General features: G+C 34.6%; 2 protein-coding genes across 4 annotated transcripts in view; one reads left to right on the plus strand and one right to left on the minus strand.

Moving 5' to 3' along the window:
- Positions 1-14,778, minus strand: part of LOC149481602 (angiogenic factor with G patch and FHA domains 1) — a 30,680-nt gene extending 15,902 nt beyond the window's left edge. The window contains exons 1-10 of one of the 3 annotated variants that reach the window (XM_089705208.1): positions 14,397-14,778; positions 13,343-13,654; positions 12,818-12,964; positions 12,342-12,389; positions 12,054-12,258; positions 11,330-11,496; positions 10,881-11,009; positions 10,310-10,415; positions 6,694-6,898; positions 5,909-6,008 (exon numbers count right to left, since the gene is read on the minus strand). In XM_089705208.1, the coding sequence (XP_089561334.1) occupies positions 5,909-6,008; positions 6,694-6,898; positions 10,310-10,415; positions 10,881-11,009; positions 11,330-11,496; positions 12,054-12,258; positions 12,342-12,389; positions 12,818-12,964; positions 13,343-13,654; positions 14,397-14,579 (1,602 nt within the window). In that variant the 5' untranslated portion in view covers positions 14,580-14,778. Of the gene's footprint in view, positions 1-5,908; positions 6,009-6,693; positions 6,899-10,309; positions 10,416-10,880; positions 11,010-11,329; positions 11,497-12,053; positions 12,259-12,313; positions 12,390-12,817; positions 12,965-13,342; positions 13,655-14,396 lie in introns of all 3 variants that reach the window. The other 2 variants (XM_089705209.1, XM_089705211.1) reach the window with 2 other exon arrangements.
- Positions 14,779-15,049: 271 nt separating this feature from the next.
- Art8 (Arginine methyltransferase 8) lies at positions 15,050-17,427 on the plus strand. The gene is made up of 6 exons (XM_089704711.1): positions 15,050-15,257; positions 15,417-15,653; positions 15,815-16,008; positions 16,329-16,540; positions 16,729-16,951; positions 17,218-17,427. Exons 1-6 carry the CDS (start codon positions 15,201-15,203, stop codon positions 17,405-17,407), a joined length of 1,113 nt encoding a protein of 370 aa, XP_089560837.1. The 5' UTR covers positions 15,050-15,200; the 3' UTR covers positions 17,408-17,427.
- The last annotated feature ends 2,876 nt before the right edge of the window (positions 17,428-20,303 follow it).

A 20,303-nucleotide genomic window follows, 5' to 3' on the forward strand; every position in this document is an offset into this window, starting at 1 on the left:
CACATTAACGCCAAGCGAGTGTCCGCGCTGTTGACACAACACTTGCAGTTGTTTGCGCGACCGAGGCGACAGACTGCACAACCCTTAAGAGGACACGACTTGTGAGGGAATTCTTTTGCGAAAGAATACAAAAAAAATGAAAACAATATAAAGCTAATTTGCTTTACCAGCACTGGTTTAGGTTAGGTTAGATTATACGAAAAGATCGATCCTTAATACATATGTATGTATATAACTTTGTGAGAATTCTGTGATGCCCAGCCCAGTTTATAGTAGAATAAAATAAAGACGAAAAATTCTAGTGAGAAAGTAAGAAACTTTATTTATCAGCGAAACTTATATAATAATAGAAACTTTTAGATTCATTACACAGTCGCATATAATATATTCGTACATAAAGTTTACGATAAGAGCGGTCGTGCGGATGCATATCTATAATTTAGACTTTAGAAAAGCCACATAATATACGTCATCATCGTAAATTGCGATGGAAGCAAGTTATAGGATAAATGTAGTCTTTAATAAATCGTTTCATGTGGTATGAATGTATGTACGAACGATGGCATCCTTGGTATATTGCATTTGCGTATTTGCTTTAAAAAAAGAAAAATAAATAATTGTAGTTCCTTAATATACTGAATTTGCATACGTTATTGATGTTAAAAAATATGTAGAACTCACTTAGAAGTCACTATTCTATACAATTTTTATGTTTAGAACTTAGTGATAGGTTTTCATTCTAAGACATTTCAATTTAGCACTATACAACACGATACAAAAATTTATGCATCTACTAAACAATCATATCATCATACTTATTCCAATCCAAGTCATACTCTAATCCAGACTAACTGTCTGGATTAGAGTATGACTTGGATTACCTATCTCTATTTAAATAGCCAACCCTATTCACCAAAATATACCGATCTATCGCACAACTATCTCCTACAAAATCCAATATCGGAGCTGTCGTGTCGGTGTCGCATCGTGTCAATTATATAACGCCGAGTGTGCAAACTCATCGCGACATGCAAAAGTGCATGACAAGTAACATGCAGACGGGTTAAGGGCCAGCGCATATCGAGATTTCGAGTCGTCACTTGTAAAGAAACTCGTCAAATGTGCATGGGACTTGGCCTCAATAGTTTGAAGTAGGTAATTTGGACTTTTTATGAGTGGGCAAGGGCTTTTGAAGCTCCTAACTTGAAGCGACATTTATACACATTCACCACCGTAATGAACTAGGTCCTTTAAAATATGTGTTAAAAATTTTTACAACGAAAAAAGAGAATGCTGTCATCAAAATTATAAACCCTAACGTACCTATTTTATACGTGAGGATAGAAAAAACAACTTCTTAATTGAAGTATTTAGTTAATGATAACCTTCTTGGGGTTTTTATTACGTAGAATCTTAATCTTAATACTATTATAAAGGCGAAAGTTTGTATGGATGTATGGATGTATGGATGTATGGATGTATGGATGTATGGATCTTTGTTACTCTTTCACGTAAAAACTACTGAACCGATTACAATGAAATTTAGCACACATATAGAGGATAACTTGGATTAACACATAGGATAGGTTTTATCCCGGAAATCCCACGGGAACGGGAACTATGCGGGTTTTCCTTTGAAAATGCGGGCGAAGCCGCGGGCGGAAATCTAGTAATTCTATAATTCTCTAACAAAGGAACCGAATATTTATGACTGGAATCCTTTCTAAAACGCAGAAATTTGCATTTCCATTGCAAAGAATAACTGCAGTTAGTTACATTTAACCATTATTTTGACATTCATTTCATGCAAGTACTTAAATGTTTTACCTATACAGCATAAATGGCGACGTGTAATACTTTTAGATAAACGGATCCGCATAAGGCCCGAAGTCTAATAAAAGTAATATATTATATGCGAGTTTTTATCTTAATTCGATCTCACAAAGAATGCCTGATGCAACCGCAAGCGCTAAAACACGTGTCTCGGGTTATACCTCCGTCATCTAATCTCTAGAATAATTTACTTATATTGTGCACAAGTAACTTAATGCATATTATGGTTTTATCGCGGACGTCTGGTCCGGCGATTCTCAACATGCATAGATGTGAGTTCGATTTCTTATAACCTTGCGAAGATTGTAGTAAAAACTACTCGGTATTGAATGAGTTCAAAGGAAAACGTATACAGGAAAACAGTTGGAATTCCTTGAACTTGAAGGTCTATAGGAAGTGAAAATTAACTTTAATTGATTTCCAGTTTAACATACTGCTAGACATACTTAAAACCATAATGAAATGAAGAAATACGATTATGTGTTTTTCATAGAGGTACATATATTTATTATAATTGTAGAAAATACGCTTTCTGAATTATTCACATGAAAAATATATTCTCATGTTATACAATTGAAATAGATAAAAAAGAATACTTTTTACGTTCTTAATTAGACATGGATGCATTCTTATATCACTCATAAGCCGAGACTATAATGACTGCGATCCTTAGAAACTAGACTAAAAACTACCACTAAAACAGCGATTTCGAGTAATCGCCAGCAAAAAATTCACCATAAAAATGAGCGCCGTTTACATCGTTACTAACGGGGAATGCATTTACAAACACCGACCGCTTTTTGTACGTACATTTTTTCACAAATACTCCATCGGTGCGTGATAAAAGGTGTTGTAAACTTTGACAAGCGTAGTATTATCTGGTCGGACGATGAAATATGAAGTGCAAAACGTGATCGGCTACAATGTTGCCTGACACACGACAAATGACTAAATCGCTTCGGTAAATATAACGGTCCGGAGCCGGGGCTTTATTTACTCTATGGCTATTATTATCCAATTTATTCTTGCTAATTACATGCCTTGACTCTTGAGGAATTTCTATTATTAATAGTTTATTTGGGAATTTTAATAATTTTCTATTTCTCATTTAGTATGTCAAAATTGGTTAGCAATGTGAAAGGCGTCATTTCGCAAAAAAGCTGCGCAAGATAGTGTTTTTAGGAATATATATGCTGGTCGTAATCAAACAAAAAATGCTAAATGCTAATACATAAAAGGAAAAACGAACACAATTCAGAATATATGTAAAACCATAAACGGCCACCATAAATCAAGTAATAAATGCATAAACAATCATAAAATCAAAGAATTAATTGTGTTCGCACAACACAGTATATGAAATTAACCATAGGAGTCATAACATTAATATTTTTTGTTGCAAACATAAAAATTAGCATTAAATATAATTTAAGGGAACATTATAAAAGCAATTTGCATTCATCTGCTGTCAAGGACATTAAGGGATGATATGTTGAGCGATATAAATGACAAAGGATCAGGTTGCGTCTGCGCATATTAAAATAAAACACTCTTTTTTATAACATTTAAACGTATATAAAACTTTACGTAATAAGAAATGGGAATAATAAGAACTAATTGTTCCATATTTTATGAGCCGTTGCCATTTTGAATATTAACTATACCACCTACCACCGCCTACGCTTCGCAACGGTTTCATAGAAGAAAAAAATATGTCGTGAGCCGCGACTTATACTGACAATTGTTGTACGTATTAATAGTTTTGAATCTTTATACAAATCGAAAAGTATATCAGCAAAGAGAATAGTGCCTTATGCAAATCTACACAAAAATTTATGTAAAGTCACAGAATATAAATCATTTCCACACTAATTATAAAGTAACAGTGGGCTGAAGAAACTCCCAAGCCCATAATTTGGGCAGTCAAGTTAAAACGAAGGCAATTCCGATCTCGTCAAAACAAACACATCCATAAATACCCAGCCCAGTATTGCTTGCCGTGCTCTACGCAAAGTATTTCATTATCCAAAATCCTTATAGGATGATTGATGACAGACAATGCAAACACACGGTGAGAAAATGTATTTCTGCGCGAGCCGAACCCACCCAAAGTTTACTTTTGAAACACATTAATATACTGGGACAAATGACTGATTATTATCGTTGTCTTCGCCGTATATTTTAGGTATGATTGTTTTATATGAAATACTGGTTTGCGTATGTTACAGGCGAGACAGAGTAAATTATTATTTTGGAGTTTGATTTATAACGTTACATAATGTTATAATTCGGCGATTAAGCATGTTTCCTGCTTCGAAAAGTATCGATATACAATGCATACGAACCAATACATAATCTATGAACAGTTTGATGAAACTTTTTATTTAATGTAGTAATATCGGTAATGAGAATAGCGTAACGTTCCCTGTCTCTATGACCGACAGTAATACTACCACCAGATAGCTATACGTGAATCTATTTATTTTCCAGACAAACTTGAGTGCATTAATACATTTCACGTGCCTCCATACTTCTTCATTTGACCTTGAAAGTTCGCTTGTCAATTCCGACCCGCCAAGAGCGGCTATACATTGGTAGCCGAAGTATTGTATTTCGGTCATGTTTCGCCCGATGGCTTGTAATTCCCGCAGCCGTACAACCTATAGCATAGCTCTATAGCTCTCGCAATAATTATATAGTCAGCGAGTCCCGAACGTCACCGTCTGGCCGCAAGTTAATGGCGAGCCGTCATTCGCCCGAGCCTAATACGAATCGCGGACAAAAAAAGTAAGCAAATTGTTTTAAATGACCAGGTAGGCCCACGCCCGCTTGACCTACAGACTGCCTGTTATTACCGAAAATGAATAAAAAACCCCTTTTAGGGTCTCGCCGTTAAAGATAAAATAATCGTTGTACTTATAAAACAATCATTGAAAAATGATTTCGCGTTAATGAATGTAAAATATTTAATGGCGCGCATAAACGATCCGATACGTGGTCGAAGTGACTGAGATTAGACGTAATTAAATGGGCTTAAGGCGTCACATCAACGCGCCCGCAACGGCTAAAGAGCTTGAGGAAAAAACGCGATAAAGGTATCGCTAAGAAGTTAGAACTTGAGTATATCGTAATATTTATGTTTATTTAGATAACCTATTATATTTTATTCAGTATACCGAGATAAGTATAATTTACCGAGTCATTAAAATACCACATTCAGCTAAAGCAGGCCAATTTATACCTAATTACATCACGGAACAAAATACGCCTCAACTCTGAAAGTAACACTGAAATGGACGAACATAATTCGTAAAACGAATAGGACATTCCCACATCTAGAACATTCTAGAAGCACACTGTTCCTTAACATCTTGCGACACGAAGCGATGTCGCCTTAACGCTCAAGACAGTAGGAGATGCAAATTATTGCACCCAAATTAAGCGGCTCCGAATCAAGATTACCTTTTGTCTTTTTGTTGCCATTTTTTGCGGGCACCTTAAATATATCCCTCGGACGGACTAATTAGTCACGTCAAACGGTAATGGAGAAATAATAATTCACATCGTTGGCTTTACACGACTGTCGTGTTTTGATGGAGGACTTCATTGCATTGTTTTTTGTAGTTTCGTATGTTTGGTACGGGTTGTATCTCTGTCCGTCTCTCGGAGGTTCTATTAATTATCTTTTTATACGGTTCCCTTATTTTATTAAGTGAGCGAAAATGAATTGAGATTGTACCTAAGTAACAATAGAGTTGTTTGAATGTCTAAATTATATGGCAGACCATCAGTTCTCTTGCCTCTGCATTAATTTTGCTTGAGTGTATAATTAAATACAATATAATAGAAAAGAAATGACAACTCATAGACGAATTTCAATTATTAATAAGAAAGTTTATCGCGACGATTTCCAGGTGAATTTCTCTTTTTAAGTAAAAAAATCCATAGTCATTATCAGTGATAATTTTTTTATCAATAATTCAAATATGGTTCTGCTAATTTTTCTAATGACAGTAAAACGTTATTCAATTAAATATCTTCAAACAGTTTTTTATATTTTTATATCTAAACATACCGGTTCCCTCTCCCCTTGGTTGTCCTTTCCTAGGCCTTCACCTTTGTTCCAGCCCATCTTCTCCAATAGCTTGAAACCCTTGTTTTCTGGTGTTATGAACCTGTTATAAAAGTGTACATGATAAATAGAAGAGAAATCGTGAAAGTAGGATTTGGATGCTATATCATAAGTTTTTAAGCTATTGCATAGCTTCTATCGCGGGCCTTGAGCGCGGGGACCGAATCGAGAAATTCCGTAACGAAAAAACCTCACGCTCCCCACTCCGACGGACTCGGAGGTGTGGCTTGAAGGCATAGCATGCAATAGCTTTACCGCGGCAGTCCCCGAGTGCCACACGTGTTTTTTTTTGTGTGGTGTCTCTCAATGTTAGCCAGAAGGGCTTCTACATTTTAACGCGGATGGTAGCGACATGCGCAAGGGCGTCCCACCGCCACGGGGATTGTATCATAAGTGTGAGTGAGACAGCACACAATGTGCAAGTGAGATGATATTCTTGGGATGAAAAACTGATAATTTTAAAAAATCATCCTACTAATACACATTATAAACCCTAAACTATGTTTTAATGGATGATGGAACCTAAAAAAATAAGATTCAGACTACTATTTTTAAATTTCTCGTTAAGAGACGGGGATCGAACCCGCGTCATTTAACTAAAAAGACAAAGCGAGCGCCTGATCTAATTTTTATATTCTTTAGAAAAATAACTCAGTATCTATATTAATCTATATAACTTACGTCGCACCTCGTGATTGAAATTTTCTATAATAAAAAAATTGACTCACGTATTAATATCACTGCTTTGCGTCTTCTCAGCGTGATGGGAAGACCCCACTTTATCCCTTCTCGCTTGAGCTCTATCCTTGTATGAAATTTCATCAATTTCCAACAATTTTGGCGCGTATTTGTTCTTGAGTCGCGCCAATTCGAGCTCGTGTTGCTTTTTGACGCTGCACGTTCGTGTGTACGCTATTTTCTCTTTCTCTTGGGCTGTTGATCGATAAATTTTATAGAGTATTTCAATCGGTTCCAATTAAGTTCTTAGATTTATAAAAAAACTAGCTAAAAAACCCGGCTTCGCCCGGGAGTTGATATGAGATGACGTGGTAGAGTCGAAATAAAAAAATAAACTATGACGTAAAAAGTAAAAAAAAAATTTATTGAAAACGTTTTCTCATTATTTACAATACTTGTTTATAAACAACATTTTTCATTTTATTGTCCGGAGTATATATACATAAATTTTTCGGATTTCCTACTCTTGAAGCAAGCTACATATAGCTGACCGTGAGAGAAGCAGGATTCTTTGAGGTTAATGCCACAATATTTTAAAGTTTGTCCTTGCGCTTTGTTAATTGTAAAACTAAAGGTTAATTTTATTGGAAACTACAGTCTTTTAAATTGAAATGGCAATTCCGAAGAGATCAGTGGTATTCTAGGTATAAATACTGTCTGTCCTTTGGTCTTTCCAGAAATAAGTTCAGCTTCAATGATATTATTCGATAGCTGTTTTACGATCATTCTAGTTCCATTACATAATTTTGGGGAGTTGAGATTTCTGAGTAGTATGATTGGAGTTCCAATTTTCAGACGAAGGCAGTGTAATGGCATTCCTGGTACTTGTAAAGAGTTTAGAAATTCAGTGAGGAAGTTGACACTTTCTTCAATAGATACCATCGTGTCGATCGATTTATATATTTTCTCTTCATCAGGTATTTTCTTCAGAATATTAAAATTGATATCGTCAACAATATTATTTTTAGTGGCCAAAATTGCTCTTTGAAATAACCACTCTGCATTAGTATAGTTCTGAATAATATTTGGATAAATTTTGTCGATTAGTTCGTCTTCAGTAGTGGCTATATTACAGAAATCACTGTTAAGTTCAATGAGGCCGGTCGTTTGGTCAGTAGGATATGTACCTTCGCCGATTTGTAAAAGTATTTTAGCAAATTGTGCTGTTGTTTCATCTCTTGATAATTCAACTCTCATGTTTTTTGTTAATTGCAGTATTTGGACTTGTAGCCAGAGATGTGATTTTTTCAAGCATGCATTGATATCGTCTTCTCATGTTGTCTTGGGAATAACTGGAAGTGTTTGTCGAAAATCTCCTGAGAGTATGAGTAGAGCTCCTCCCATTATTTCAGAGTTTTTTCGCAATTCTTGTAATGTTCTGTCCATGGCTTCTATAAATTTTTTATGGGCCATGGTGCATTCATCCCAGATGAAAATTTTAGCTTGTTTTAGAATTTACCACGTCCAGATTTTCCTGAAATTTTACATACCGGGAATTGTTGTTCGGCTATATTCAATGGTAGTTGTAAGGCAGAATGGGCAGATCGTCCTCCTTCCATAAGTGTGGCTGCAATGCCAGATGCTGCTAGTGCCAGTGCGATGAGTTTTTTAGCACGTATTTCCGCCAGTATTAGATTTATGAGAAACGTTTTACCGGTGCCTCCTGGTGCGTCCAAGTAAATAATTCCACCAATATCGTTATTTATCCGGCTCATTATAACGTCGTAAACTTTTTTTTTATTGTCATTGAGAGTTGTGAGCATTGTATTCAAGTAGTTGATTGATGTTGTAACTTTTTTCCTTCATAATTTCGTAGTTTAGCACACTAAAAGCATTTCTTTGTGGTGCTGGCATTCCAAGTTCTACTTAGGCTTGATTATTTATTGCTAAACATTTATCTTCTAAGCGAATGAGTGTTTCATTGAAGATCTCGTCATTGAATTCTATAGTCAGTTCAGGATTAGCTTGTCGGACTTGGTACAATATATCATCACTCATACTCCTTTTGAAAGAGTCCCATAGCTGTTTTGGGTTTGATGGGTTACATGTTGTTAATATTATAGGGAAATTTCACGAAAAAAACCCACAAATAACTTATTTCTATTTCGTTTCAAAATCGAGAGTTAATTAAACACACTATTAAACATACTCACACGTGATACTTCTAAAGAAAGGCTCACAGATAACTTCTCTTATTTTCGTTTTGAAATCGCTCGTTTCGCTGTTCAAATTAAACTAACTCTGGTGAGCGACACCGGGCTCTTATATATTCAGAGAGCTAGGCTCTAGAATATTCGAGAAAATTTGAAAATATTTTCTCTCTCACACCTTCTAGAGTATTCTGGTCACTATCGTCCGCCATAATAAAAGGTTCTATAGCGGTAGCATTTGTACTAAAAGCGCGAAATTTTAAAACCTAAATTTTTTAAGGTTTTGAGAACTAATTTGGATAACTAAAATTATGTCGCTTTAACTCCAAAATATAAGTTAGCTAATGACGTACAAATACACAAAATTTAATAACTTTATTATAGCAACAAATTAAATTTAAGACTTTATTGAAATTTGCTCGCAACGCTTTTGGAAATGCAACCCAAACAATCGTTGTCCTGAATGAAGTTCAAATATTCGATAACAGATGGCGCCACTATGTAGGGTTGGAAAGTTCCTTATATCTTTAGAAACACGCCCTTAGATTAAAACGGGAACTTTCTAGCTTCTGTAGCGGTAGCGTATGTAGTAAAGGCGCGAAATTTAAAAACCTAAATTTTTTAATACTTTGAGAATTAATTTGGATAACTAAAATTATGTCGCTTTAACTCCAAAATATACGTTAAATAATGACGTATAAATACACAAAATTTAAATTTAAGATTTTATTGAAATTGGAATTTTAAATTTCGCGCCACTACTACACATGCTGCAATGGCTCACAACTATGGAGACTACACACTATGTCTATTGGAGTGTAATATAGTCTCCGAAGTTCAAATATTCGATAACAGATGGCGCCACTGCACTTAATTTCCAAGTTGAAGGGTCGGAAAGTCCCTTATATCTTTAAAAACATGCCCTTTAGATTAAAACGGGAACTTTCTTGTTCGAGGGGGGATAAAGGGCTATCACACCACATAAGTCCCTTTATCGTGTCGGGACTCCTTTTTAAGTTTTATCGGCACGCACATTTTATCGACTTAGTTTTATTATATATATAGATGTGATTGAGAACATTTTAGGTGTTTAAGTTAGGAGTCTTTAGGGGATAAAGCCCGAATAGATTTATGTACTTAAATTGTAATTTAACGAAATCTGATTTTTATATGAATTTCTAATGATATATCGTATGACATAGAACAGAAGATATTTAGTTACTTTATCTGAAACATTATTTAGTAAATACATTCATAAAATTTATTTTTAGTTAAGTAAGTCTAGTAAAATTAGGTCAATAAAATACATTTTTTAATGAATTTCTGAAAAGATTAGTACATATTATTAGATTAGTCTATTAGTCTTAATTGTTTTAGAAATAGAATATTTTATAAATTTATTTATTTTGAAGTCGGTTGAAAATATAGGTATTTCATAGTGTATAAAAATACTCACTTTCCATAATAAGTCCAGGCTCACAGTGACCACACGTATCTGTACCGGGGTGTATGTGACAGAGCAGTTTGGTTTCCCCCAACTGTAGTGTACTGCCATGTACTATCTGTGAAAAATAGATATTATTTACAGAAATGTTATAAAACTTAAAACAAAATATTTGACTAGTTCTCGTAAAGAGTATGAGGCACAATATTATTATCTGTCTTGCCACAAAAAACTCAAGACAGGGTTTAACTTTAAGCGCGGGTTCTCTTTAATCTGGTTTCGAAAGTTAGACTGTGTTTAAATTGTTTTGTAGTAAGACCATATTATATTTCTCACTTTCTAATGACAGAATATTATTTGTGATGTTAACAAATCAAGTAGGTAAGTATTCAATTGTCATTAGAATCGTAGGTACCTTAACATTAAAATAATAATTAATTTTGAGTAAATAATAGGTAGTGATTTTTTTTTAAATAGCAATAATAATACTGAATACGGAATAGCAAAACAAAATAAAATTATAATTTAACGTGCTTCAACAGAAATGAACATGACGCCAATATTCAATCTCTATAATATTTACCTCCATCGGTTCACTGGTTTCTTGACTTTGCGACATTCTAACTCCGTTCAAAACTGATCCATTCTTCGATCCGAGGTCCACAGCCGCATATATTTGCTTGTTCATGTCGTATTTGATGTCCAAGTGATTCTGTTATACAATGTTTAGTGTTATTTTGTATTTTAGTGCACTATAGTTTAAGATAAAATAACGCAAAAGACTAAAAAGAACTTAAAATCACGCTCTAATAATAATAATTAAAGCTCATAAATTTGATAAGTGCACAAAGTATTAAATTAGGTCTGTCTGTTTAAAATGGATCAAAAATCGACTGTAAAGGAGTTTATACACGAACATACATGTGAATAAGCGTGTAAGAAATGCTTATTTTTAAACAAACACATTTGATTCTCCAGTGTAAAACAAAAATTAGCTTTGAATCGCTCAATTAATCATAAAAAAAAACTTACCCTCGATACATTTTGGTCCCGTAACACAACAGCATGATGGTCCCCCTCCCTGCCTATAGTGCCGCCATCTTTAGTGATTAGGAACAAACTACCGACTTTTAACTTCGGCAACGTCGTCTCCCGCACTATGATTCGCATGCACGGCGGGTGATGTTTTGCGACCGATTCTGGGAACGAAATTATTAGTGAATTGAAGTCAATTATCCTTGTTTGTGACAGGATTTTTTTGGCAAATTAGTCGTCAGGCTTTATTGTGTTCCAATTTGGATTGCTCAATTCGGGCAAATCATTAGATAGGATTCTATAATAACGTGAAGCGTGTTTTTGGGACATTTTCTATCGGTTGAAAAGGCTTTAGATTTGACATGCTGTACAAGAATTTTATCTAAATCAATTAAAAAAGAAAACACAAGTTTCTTTTTTTAATAACTTTAAAGTTTAAACTGATCTTTTTCGTAAATTTACACCATTTATGCATATCTCCCCCTTTTGATACATTTAGCTAGATTACTTCCTAAGCAACTGAAGTTAATAATAATATGGATTAACTAATAACTGCCTTTAATAAGGTTTCTGCATCCTTTCAAGTGAGGATATTTTCACTTATCTATGTAATAACGATACAATTTTTAAACATGACAATACACATTTCACATAAGCTGCTCAGTCTTAGTAACTTTGTAACTAGCCATAAAAACAAATACCCATTCCCAATTAAATTTACCATCATCAGAAGCTGTAGCTGTACTATTGCCATCGTCATCACTCTCCGATTCACTTGACTCGCTGCACTCCCCATCTTCTAACTCAATTTTTTCAACACCTTCATCATTTTCATTAACACCTTTATCAGATTTCGAATCACTATTTTCAACAATTTCTTCCTTTTTTCGATCTTTTTTCCTCCGTTTCGGTTTAGGTTCCTCATCCTGTAATACAATGGCAATGTTGGTATTTCGGAGATACTTTTACTATTCTATTTACCTAAGGCTGTGACGCCTCGGAGTGAAACCTGAGAGAGATTTTTCGTCAGGTTTTCTATATCATCGGATTTGCTGACCTGAAAAGAAAACAATTATTTTTTAAATTTATGTATTTTGCTGCAGCTGACATAAGAGAATATAAATGGAATATTATATTGCGAATCAAAATGATCCTTTGGAACCATTTCATATTATACCTATCTATTTCATTTATATAAATTGTAAACATACGGCCTAACTAACAAAAAGTTAAACAATGGATAAATTTCTACCATAGCTTTTTCCTGCTCTTGCTCACATGAAACATCAATCATAAAAACAAGACAGGTTATTGCAATAACTAATCCATTGCAAACAAATGGGTAACATTTTATTAGTAAGACCGAAAGTTTATACAACATGTATGAAGTTTTAAAAGAAAAAGAAATCCTATTATAACAATAAGTATACAGAAATCCTATTACATATAAATCTTATTTCAAATAAGTATAAAAATAAAATTTACCCTTTTATTTTTCTTAGACTTCTTGTGTTCTTTCTGGACAGGAACTTCAGCACTTCTATCTGGGTAGGAGTGAAATACAAATGACTTCTTTTCTTCTGAATAATAATAATAGCAGCTAGTGTCTGTGTGATAATATAGTCCAAGTTCCTAAAAAAAGAATAGACTCATAATCAGAAATGACTCATGCTTTCAGAAATAAATAATACCTATATAACAAGGGCTAGCGCATACATACAATTTTAAGTTGAACAACTAATTTATTGTGTCTCATAAGAATATAGCAATATATGAACGCTCTCATACTGTCAACTCGATAGTTGATTGATAAAAAAGGCAAAAAGCTGTATCAATTTGCTTTTGATTAAAAAGTTGGACAACTATCGATCACACGCTCATTGTGTATTGCAACATATTGAAGTGCGCATATAATCGACTAAACAGTTGATCGGTGACCATTCAGTCTCGCTTTAGCATTGGAAGCGAAGCATTAGGATAATTTTTAAATAGTAATTTTTTAGTACTTACCGAATTGTAGTAATATCCAGTCTTATAATCATAGTACATTCCAGCAGATTCTACATACACCATCCCCGATTCTTGCATAGCAGATTGAGCAACTTCTTTGACTTGGTCTGCTATACTTTTCTGGCCATCAGCTTCATTTAACTCCCAACCTGAATCTTTTGTCTCACTTTCTTTATCAATATCAATCGCTCCATTAGAATTGGACTTAGTATTGTCAGTAGAAATATTATTTTGCTGTCCTTTTTCTTCATGTTTATCTGTTTGAGTAGATACTTCACAGGTTTTCAATGTGTGTTTTGGTTTCTCATTGGTCTGAAATATTTTACAAAAAATTGTTTTCAAGTACATTTAAGTTAGAATTTCAAAATTAAGTTTATCCACTCAAGTGCGGGAGCCATTTTGCAAAAATCGGGTCTTGTGCGAAACCGGCTCCCGGTGCCGCCGCAGTTGGGGTTTTTGGCGGTCCAATATTTTTTTAAAGTCGATTATCTCAGATTCCTTTATCAATAGCACATTTGCAAGTATGTATATTCATAGATAATAAAATAGTCTATGCCTTGTCAAAACATGGTAACATATAAATAAATAAAAACAACTTGTAAGTCAAAGCAAATGTACCCTTGTAATTTTTGTTACATTTTGTCTGCTAATAAAAAATTAAAACAGCTGTTCAGTGAGATTTTAATATTTATTGATCCTTTGTTACACTCTTCTTACGAGAAAATAAAAACATCATACCCTCCCATACATTTTTTTTACACATTCCTTGTTTATTTTTTTGTACAAAAAACTACCTACTCAATGTGTCATGAAAAGTGGGCCACTTAAATCATGTGGTTATGTTGTTATCTTGATTTATAGCTAGCCTGTTCTTTCCTTAACATGTCATATAAGTTAGAAAGAGGAAGGTTATTAGACCGTTTTATAAAGCGAACGCAAAACCCACGACTGTTGATCGACCGGGAGCCGGTCGCAACGCACAAGCCCCTGAATGTGGATCGACCGGCTCCCGGTCGTCCCGCACTTGAGTGGTTATGTATGTGTATATATTTACCGTTTTTAGGAGCTGTTTTTTGAGCTTTTTTATGAGTATATTTTTCTTTGACAAGCATAGTTTAAGTTTTAAAATTAGTTTGTGTATATCGGGCCTGTATTTTAATGAGCGCCGAAGTTTCCTTTCGCTATATACACGTATCTGAGGCTTCGCGATTTCATGCTTTTGTTTCTGAATTTCCATTCTTACTTACACTTCTTCAAATTTTCTTTATTTTGTTTGCCGGATAAAGTTAATAAAAAATATAGTAAATTATATTTTTTTAAATAAAGTACACGTGTGAATTAAAATTAAATTTTAAAGAGCTTTTAAAAATTGTATTATATCACTTAATTAAATGAAAAATTGGTAATTCTAAAATTTTAAATAATTGGACATCACAGCAAAATAAATTCATTTATTTTGACAAATGACAATTGACATTATAATATGTCATTGTGGCAAGTAAAAGTATTGCCAGAAAAGAAAAAGTAGAAAAACAAGAAATGAAAATGAAGAAGAAGCCGTAAACTGTACAAGTTAGTAAACATACTTTAATATTATATGAAATATATTTGGCTTGGCATAGACCTGGAATATGTACAATGGAAAATTAATAATAATTCAAGTTTATCGCAACACATTCTTTTGCCTTTTATGTCAACGTCCATCGATGTCAACCGATGACTCAAATTCAAAGATTGACATGTTTTGAAATAACCTCAAAATCCTAAAACAAACTTTAGTTATTGATATTCTACGTTTTCCAATTTTAACACAAAAATATTAGTTTATTTTTAAGTATATTAACAATTACATGCAATTATGGAGTCCAACCTCATACAAAATAGTAACTATTTCTCTAGTTACGAGGATTTAGAGGTAAGGTTTTCATAATATAGTATTTTACTTACACTTCAAATTCTCTCCTCTTGCTAAATAATATAAGATTCCTATGAGATAATTTTCTTATAGGAAAGTTGTTTTGATTGAAATTTTGTTGTGTAATTTGAAAATAATACTTCTATAACAATATTTCAGGTACACAAATTAATGTTAGAAGATCACCAAAGAACAATATCATACCGAAAAGCAATATTGGAAAATAAAGAATATTTTAAAGATAAAGTTGTCATGGATGTGGGGTGCGGTACAGGAATATTATCTATATTTTGTGCTCAGGCTGGTGCTAAGAAAGTGTTTGCGGTTGAAGCTAGTAATATAGCTGGATTAGCTAAAGAAGTTGTTAAAGAGAACAACTTTGAAAATGTTATAGAAGTAAGTGCATTTTTAAATAATTTTATTTGGGTTTGATACAGTACTTACTACTGAAATATTTTTTATACTAATTTACTATGTGATTACTATCAAGTTTAAGATAAATTTGTATGTGATCAATTTGTAAACATAATTTATATTTTAAACATTAAAAATTACAGGTAATTCACAGTAAAGTTGAAGATGTTGTTTTACCAGATAATATAAAAGTAGATGCCATAGTTTCTGAATGGATGGGCTTCTATCTACTCCATGAAGGCATGCTAGACTCTGTGCTACTGGCCAGAGACAAGTTTCTGAAGGAAGGCGGCGAGATGTTCCCAGAGAGCGCAGTTATTTATGTAGCTCCATGTAGGTGAGACTGGTATTTAGTAGGTAGTTGCATGTTCCATAAAATAAAGATTAATAAGTTTACTGCCATAATCGTGGCCATATAATATTATTTGTATAATATGTAATATGTTATTGTTAAATTGGTAATATGAAGGCCTTTATTATAATTATAGGAGCTTTATAGTTTTTAATTTTTTTGGTGTTAATAAACAAGGAATATGTATTGTCTAGAAGTTAAAAACAAAATTGGAACTTAAGTTTTTCCTATGAGATATGGATATCACATTTAAATTTTAACTAAATACTTAGTTGTATTTATAATATACTTTAAATTTCTTCTAGTGTGTCATCATTATATGAAAAATGGGAGAATTTCCATGGAGTGTCATTATCATCATTTGCAAAACACCTGAGATCAGATAAAAGTGAAAAACCTGAGATTATGCAGATTAAACCTGAAGATTTATTAGGGGAAGAAATAGCCTTAAATTGGATTAATTTAAGGGAAGATACTGTACAAGACTTGGACTCTTACAGTGTCCAACATGTTGTAGGTATGTAAGAATATGAACAATTAGACAAAACATAGTTCAGTTTTTTATTTAATTGTAAAATTACATATTATTTTATCTAGCTGCCACGGCAGACACTGTTCTGTCTTATTGCCCCTTTTACATGCTTTCTCTTCATAAGAACCTTACTACTTGCAAATTTTATTGATAACTTACTAAAATAATTTCAGGTGCTAAGAAGAATGGTCGCTATCATGGGATTTGTGTGTGGTTTGAATGCAACTTTCCAGAACTAACAGGTGAAAATAGAATAGTGCTCAACACAGGACCATTCCATGAACCAACACATTGGAAACAAACTGTTATTCTGTTACCTGATGAACAAACAGTGGAAGAAAAAGAACCAATTGCATTTAAGTTGGATATGAAAAGAGATGAAGTCAACTCAAGAAGGTATTATTTTTTTGTGTTTAATATATTATTTGCAAGTAATTAATGTAATGTGTAAAATTACAGTACATATTTGTTTTAATGAAATTATTCACAAGATTAATTATCAAACTGGTTACTAATTAACACATAAAATACTGTTAATTCTTGTTCAAGCCAGATGTAGCAGTATTTCTACTATCCTTTTTTAACAAACTTCAAAAAAAAGGAGGAGGTTCTCAATTAGTTGGATTTTTTTTTCATATATGTACATATTATTTTTATTCAAGGTATAATCTCCAACTAACTCTACTAGACCCAGAAGACATAGATCATCCCATGCCCTGTTCCTGCCACATGACCAAGTGTATTCTAATTAATGCTGTGATGGAACAGCAAACACAGCATGCGTTGAAACAAGGAAATGTTGAAACAACTAATGTGTTGGAAGAAGAAGAAATTGATGATGACGACGATTAAATAAAACACTTGTTTTGTTATGTTCTGTTTTATTTGTTATTTGGACAAAAAAAAACATTTTTAAATATACACTATTGCAATTTATAATGTAATTTATTAAAGTTAAAGTCAACGACGTCATAACATTGTTGACACATAATAGTGTCAGTAGATCCGGGATTTGAAAAATACTAGCTTAGGGCGCTTGTGCACTACAAGGAATTTTACTGTCCGGCATTCCGATTTTTTACGGTCCGGTGTGGCATGAAAAAACCGATGAATTGCTTGTGCACCTGTCCGTCTTTACTCGGATCAGTGCGGTACAGTTCAAGGAAGTATGGCGGTATAATGCTATCATAAATGATTGTTTTCGCATTTTACAAGAAACCAGTAAAAATATAGAAGGTGAAATATTATATTACTTCGTTATAATAAAAAGTAAAGTTCCGTAAGAGATTTAAAATGCGTGTTTCACTTATTTATTTTAATCGGTGACGAGGAGCTAAATCTATTCCCACTTGAACTTTAACTTACCAACACTTACTTAGATAATAATTATAGGTCAATGCTTGGTCAATGTATATAAAAATTAAAATAACAATACCGACTTCTCAAATCTCATTGCCAGCTAAAAGAAAGTAAAACAAGAGCTTGCTTTCAATTGGCATATGCAATAAAAAGAGTAAAATCCAAGCAAGTGGGCACTCGAAAACAATTATACCTACAGCGACTCGTAAACTCAAAAAACCATCCGGAATAGGGAAAAGTAAAATGTCGGACAGTAAAATTACGTATAGTGCACAAGCTAGTATTTAGATTAATTGCGTGCCATACCGGACCGTAAAAAATCGGAATGCCGGACCGTAAAATTCCTTGTAGTGGACAAACGCCCTAAGGGCGTTTGTTGTGTCTACGAGTCGCTGTAGGTATAATTGTTTTCGAATGCCCACTTGCTTGGATTTTACTGTTTTCACTGCATATGCCAATTAAAAGCAAGCTCTTGTTTTACTTTCTTTTAGTTGGCAATGAGATTTGAGAAGTCGGTATTGTTATTTTATATACATTGACCAAGCATTGACCTATAATTATTATCTAAGTAAGTGTTGGTAAGTTAAAGTTCAAGTGGTTAAATAAGTGAAACACGCATTTTAAATCTCTTACGGAACTTTACTTTTTATTATAACGAAGTAATATAATATTTCACCTTCTATATTTTTTACTCGTTTCTTGTAAAATGCAAAAACAATCATTTATGATAGCATTATACCGCCAAACTTCCTTGAACTGTACCTCACTGATCCGAGTAAAGACGGACAGGTGCACAAGCAATTCATCGGTTTTTTCATGCCACACCGGACCGTAAAAAATCGGAATGCCGGACAGTAAAATTCCTTGTAGTGCACAAGCGCCCTTATCAAAGAAAAACCCGCATAGATCCCGTTCCCGTGGGATTTCCGGGATAAAACCTATCCTATGTGTTAATCCTTTTTTTTTTTTTTTTTTTTGTGTGGTGTCTCTCAATGTTAGCCAGAAGGGCTTCTACATTTTAACGCGGACGCGGGGGTGAACTGAAGGTTCACCCTGGTAGCGACATGCACAAGGGCGTCCCCCCTTGACGGGGACCACGAACCTCGGCTTGAGCTGTCGCTTGAGTGGAGGAGGCCAGAAGGGCCCTAATCGGACGGGATGTGTTAATCCATGTTACCCTCTATATGTGTGCTAAATTTCATTGTAATCGGTTCAGTAGTATTTGCGTGAAAGAGTAACAAACACACATTCACATCCTCATAATACATAGTAGGATACCATCCTCTGTTATTTCGATGAGACATAATCCCCTATTGCAGCATAAAAAAAAATTAAATAAATTAAAATAATGCAGCCAGATTGCAGCAGGCTGATAGCAGAGGTTGTTTAATGTTTTTTTTATGTTCATGATATTGAAATCAGCTTGTAAAAAATTGTTTCATCCAAATAACAGATGAAGATATATTTTTCTAATCCCGGGTCTTAGACCATAATGTTTATTTTTTACGAAGATACGTTTCAGCCAAGAAGCTTATATCTTAGGCCTCCCCCACATTGGGCGTAGGCCGAGCGTACGCGTTTCCTGAGCGTGCTGCCGGCGTCGGCTCGGCGCGGACGTCGCGTCAGCGCGCCGTCTGTGGGGCGCGGGCTACGCGTTGTCCAGCGCCGCGCGGGCGCTGCGTGAACGCCGCGCAGACGCCGCGCTTACGTCGCGTTCCATGGGCGTTCGGCCGCCCGTGCCTAACAGCAGTGTTTCCTCGTCAGAATCCATTCTAGTGACTGACCCTAGCGGGCGACGACGAGGGCAATGAGTGCGAGGGGCACGGCGCGGGCGGCCGAGTGCTTTAGACGCGACGTCGCGTCGGCGCGGTGCTTGCGCAGCGCTTGCATAGCGTTCGATGGCGCGACGCCCGCGCCCCACAGACGGCGCGCTGACGCGACGTCCGCGCCGCGCCGACGCCGGCAGCACGCTCAGGAAACGCGTACGCTCGGCCTACGCCCAATGTGGGGGAGGCCTTATATCTAATACACTGGAGATTTCAGTATGAATATTAACTTGTAACAAGAAAATAAGACGTTGAATGACGCCTGTATGTTTTTTAGCCCTTTCACATCAACTTATGTTTTTTATCACTTTCACACCTAACTTGGCAAGTTGGTGTGAAAGGGATAAAAAACATACAGGCGTCATTCAACGTCATATTTTCTTGTTACAAGTTAATGGTCATAGTGCAATCTCCAGTGTACCTATTAGATATAAGCTTCTTGGTTTCAGCTAAGCGGCTAAGCGTTTCAGATTAATCATAATTCATAACTAAGAAACTTTGTACGTATAGGTACTAGGTATATGCTATACTTGAAACTGTAGAAATACACTCCAAATAATATT

Source organism: Colias philodice, chromosome 16, assembly GCF_061535455.1.
Source record: "Colias philodice isolate Cphi_HAF_F1 chromosome 16, ilColPhil1 Martin Lab GWU primary, whole genome shotgun sequence".
In the NCBI taxonomy this organism is placed as follows: Eukaryota; Metazoa; Arthropoda; class Insecta; order Lepidoptera; family Pieridae; genus Colias; species Colias philodice.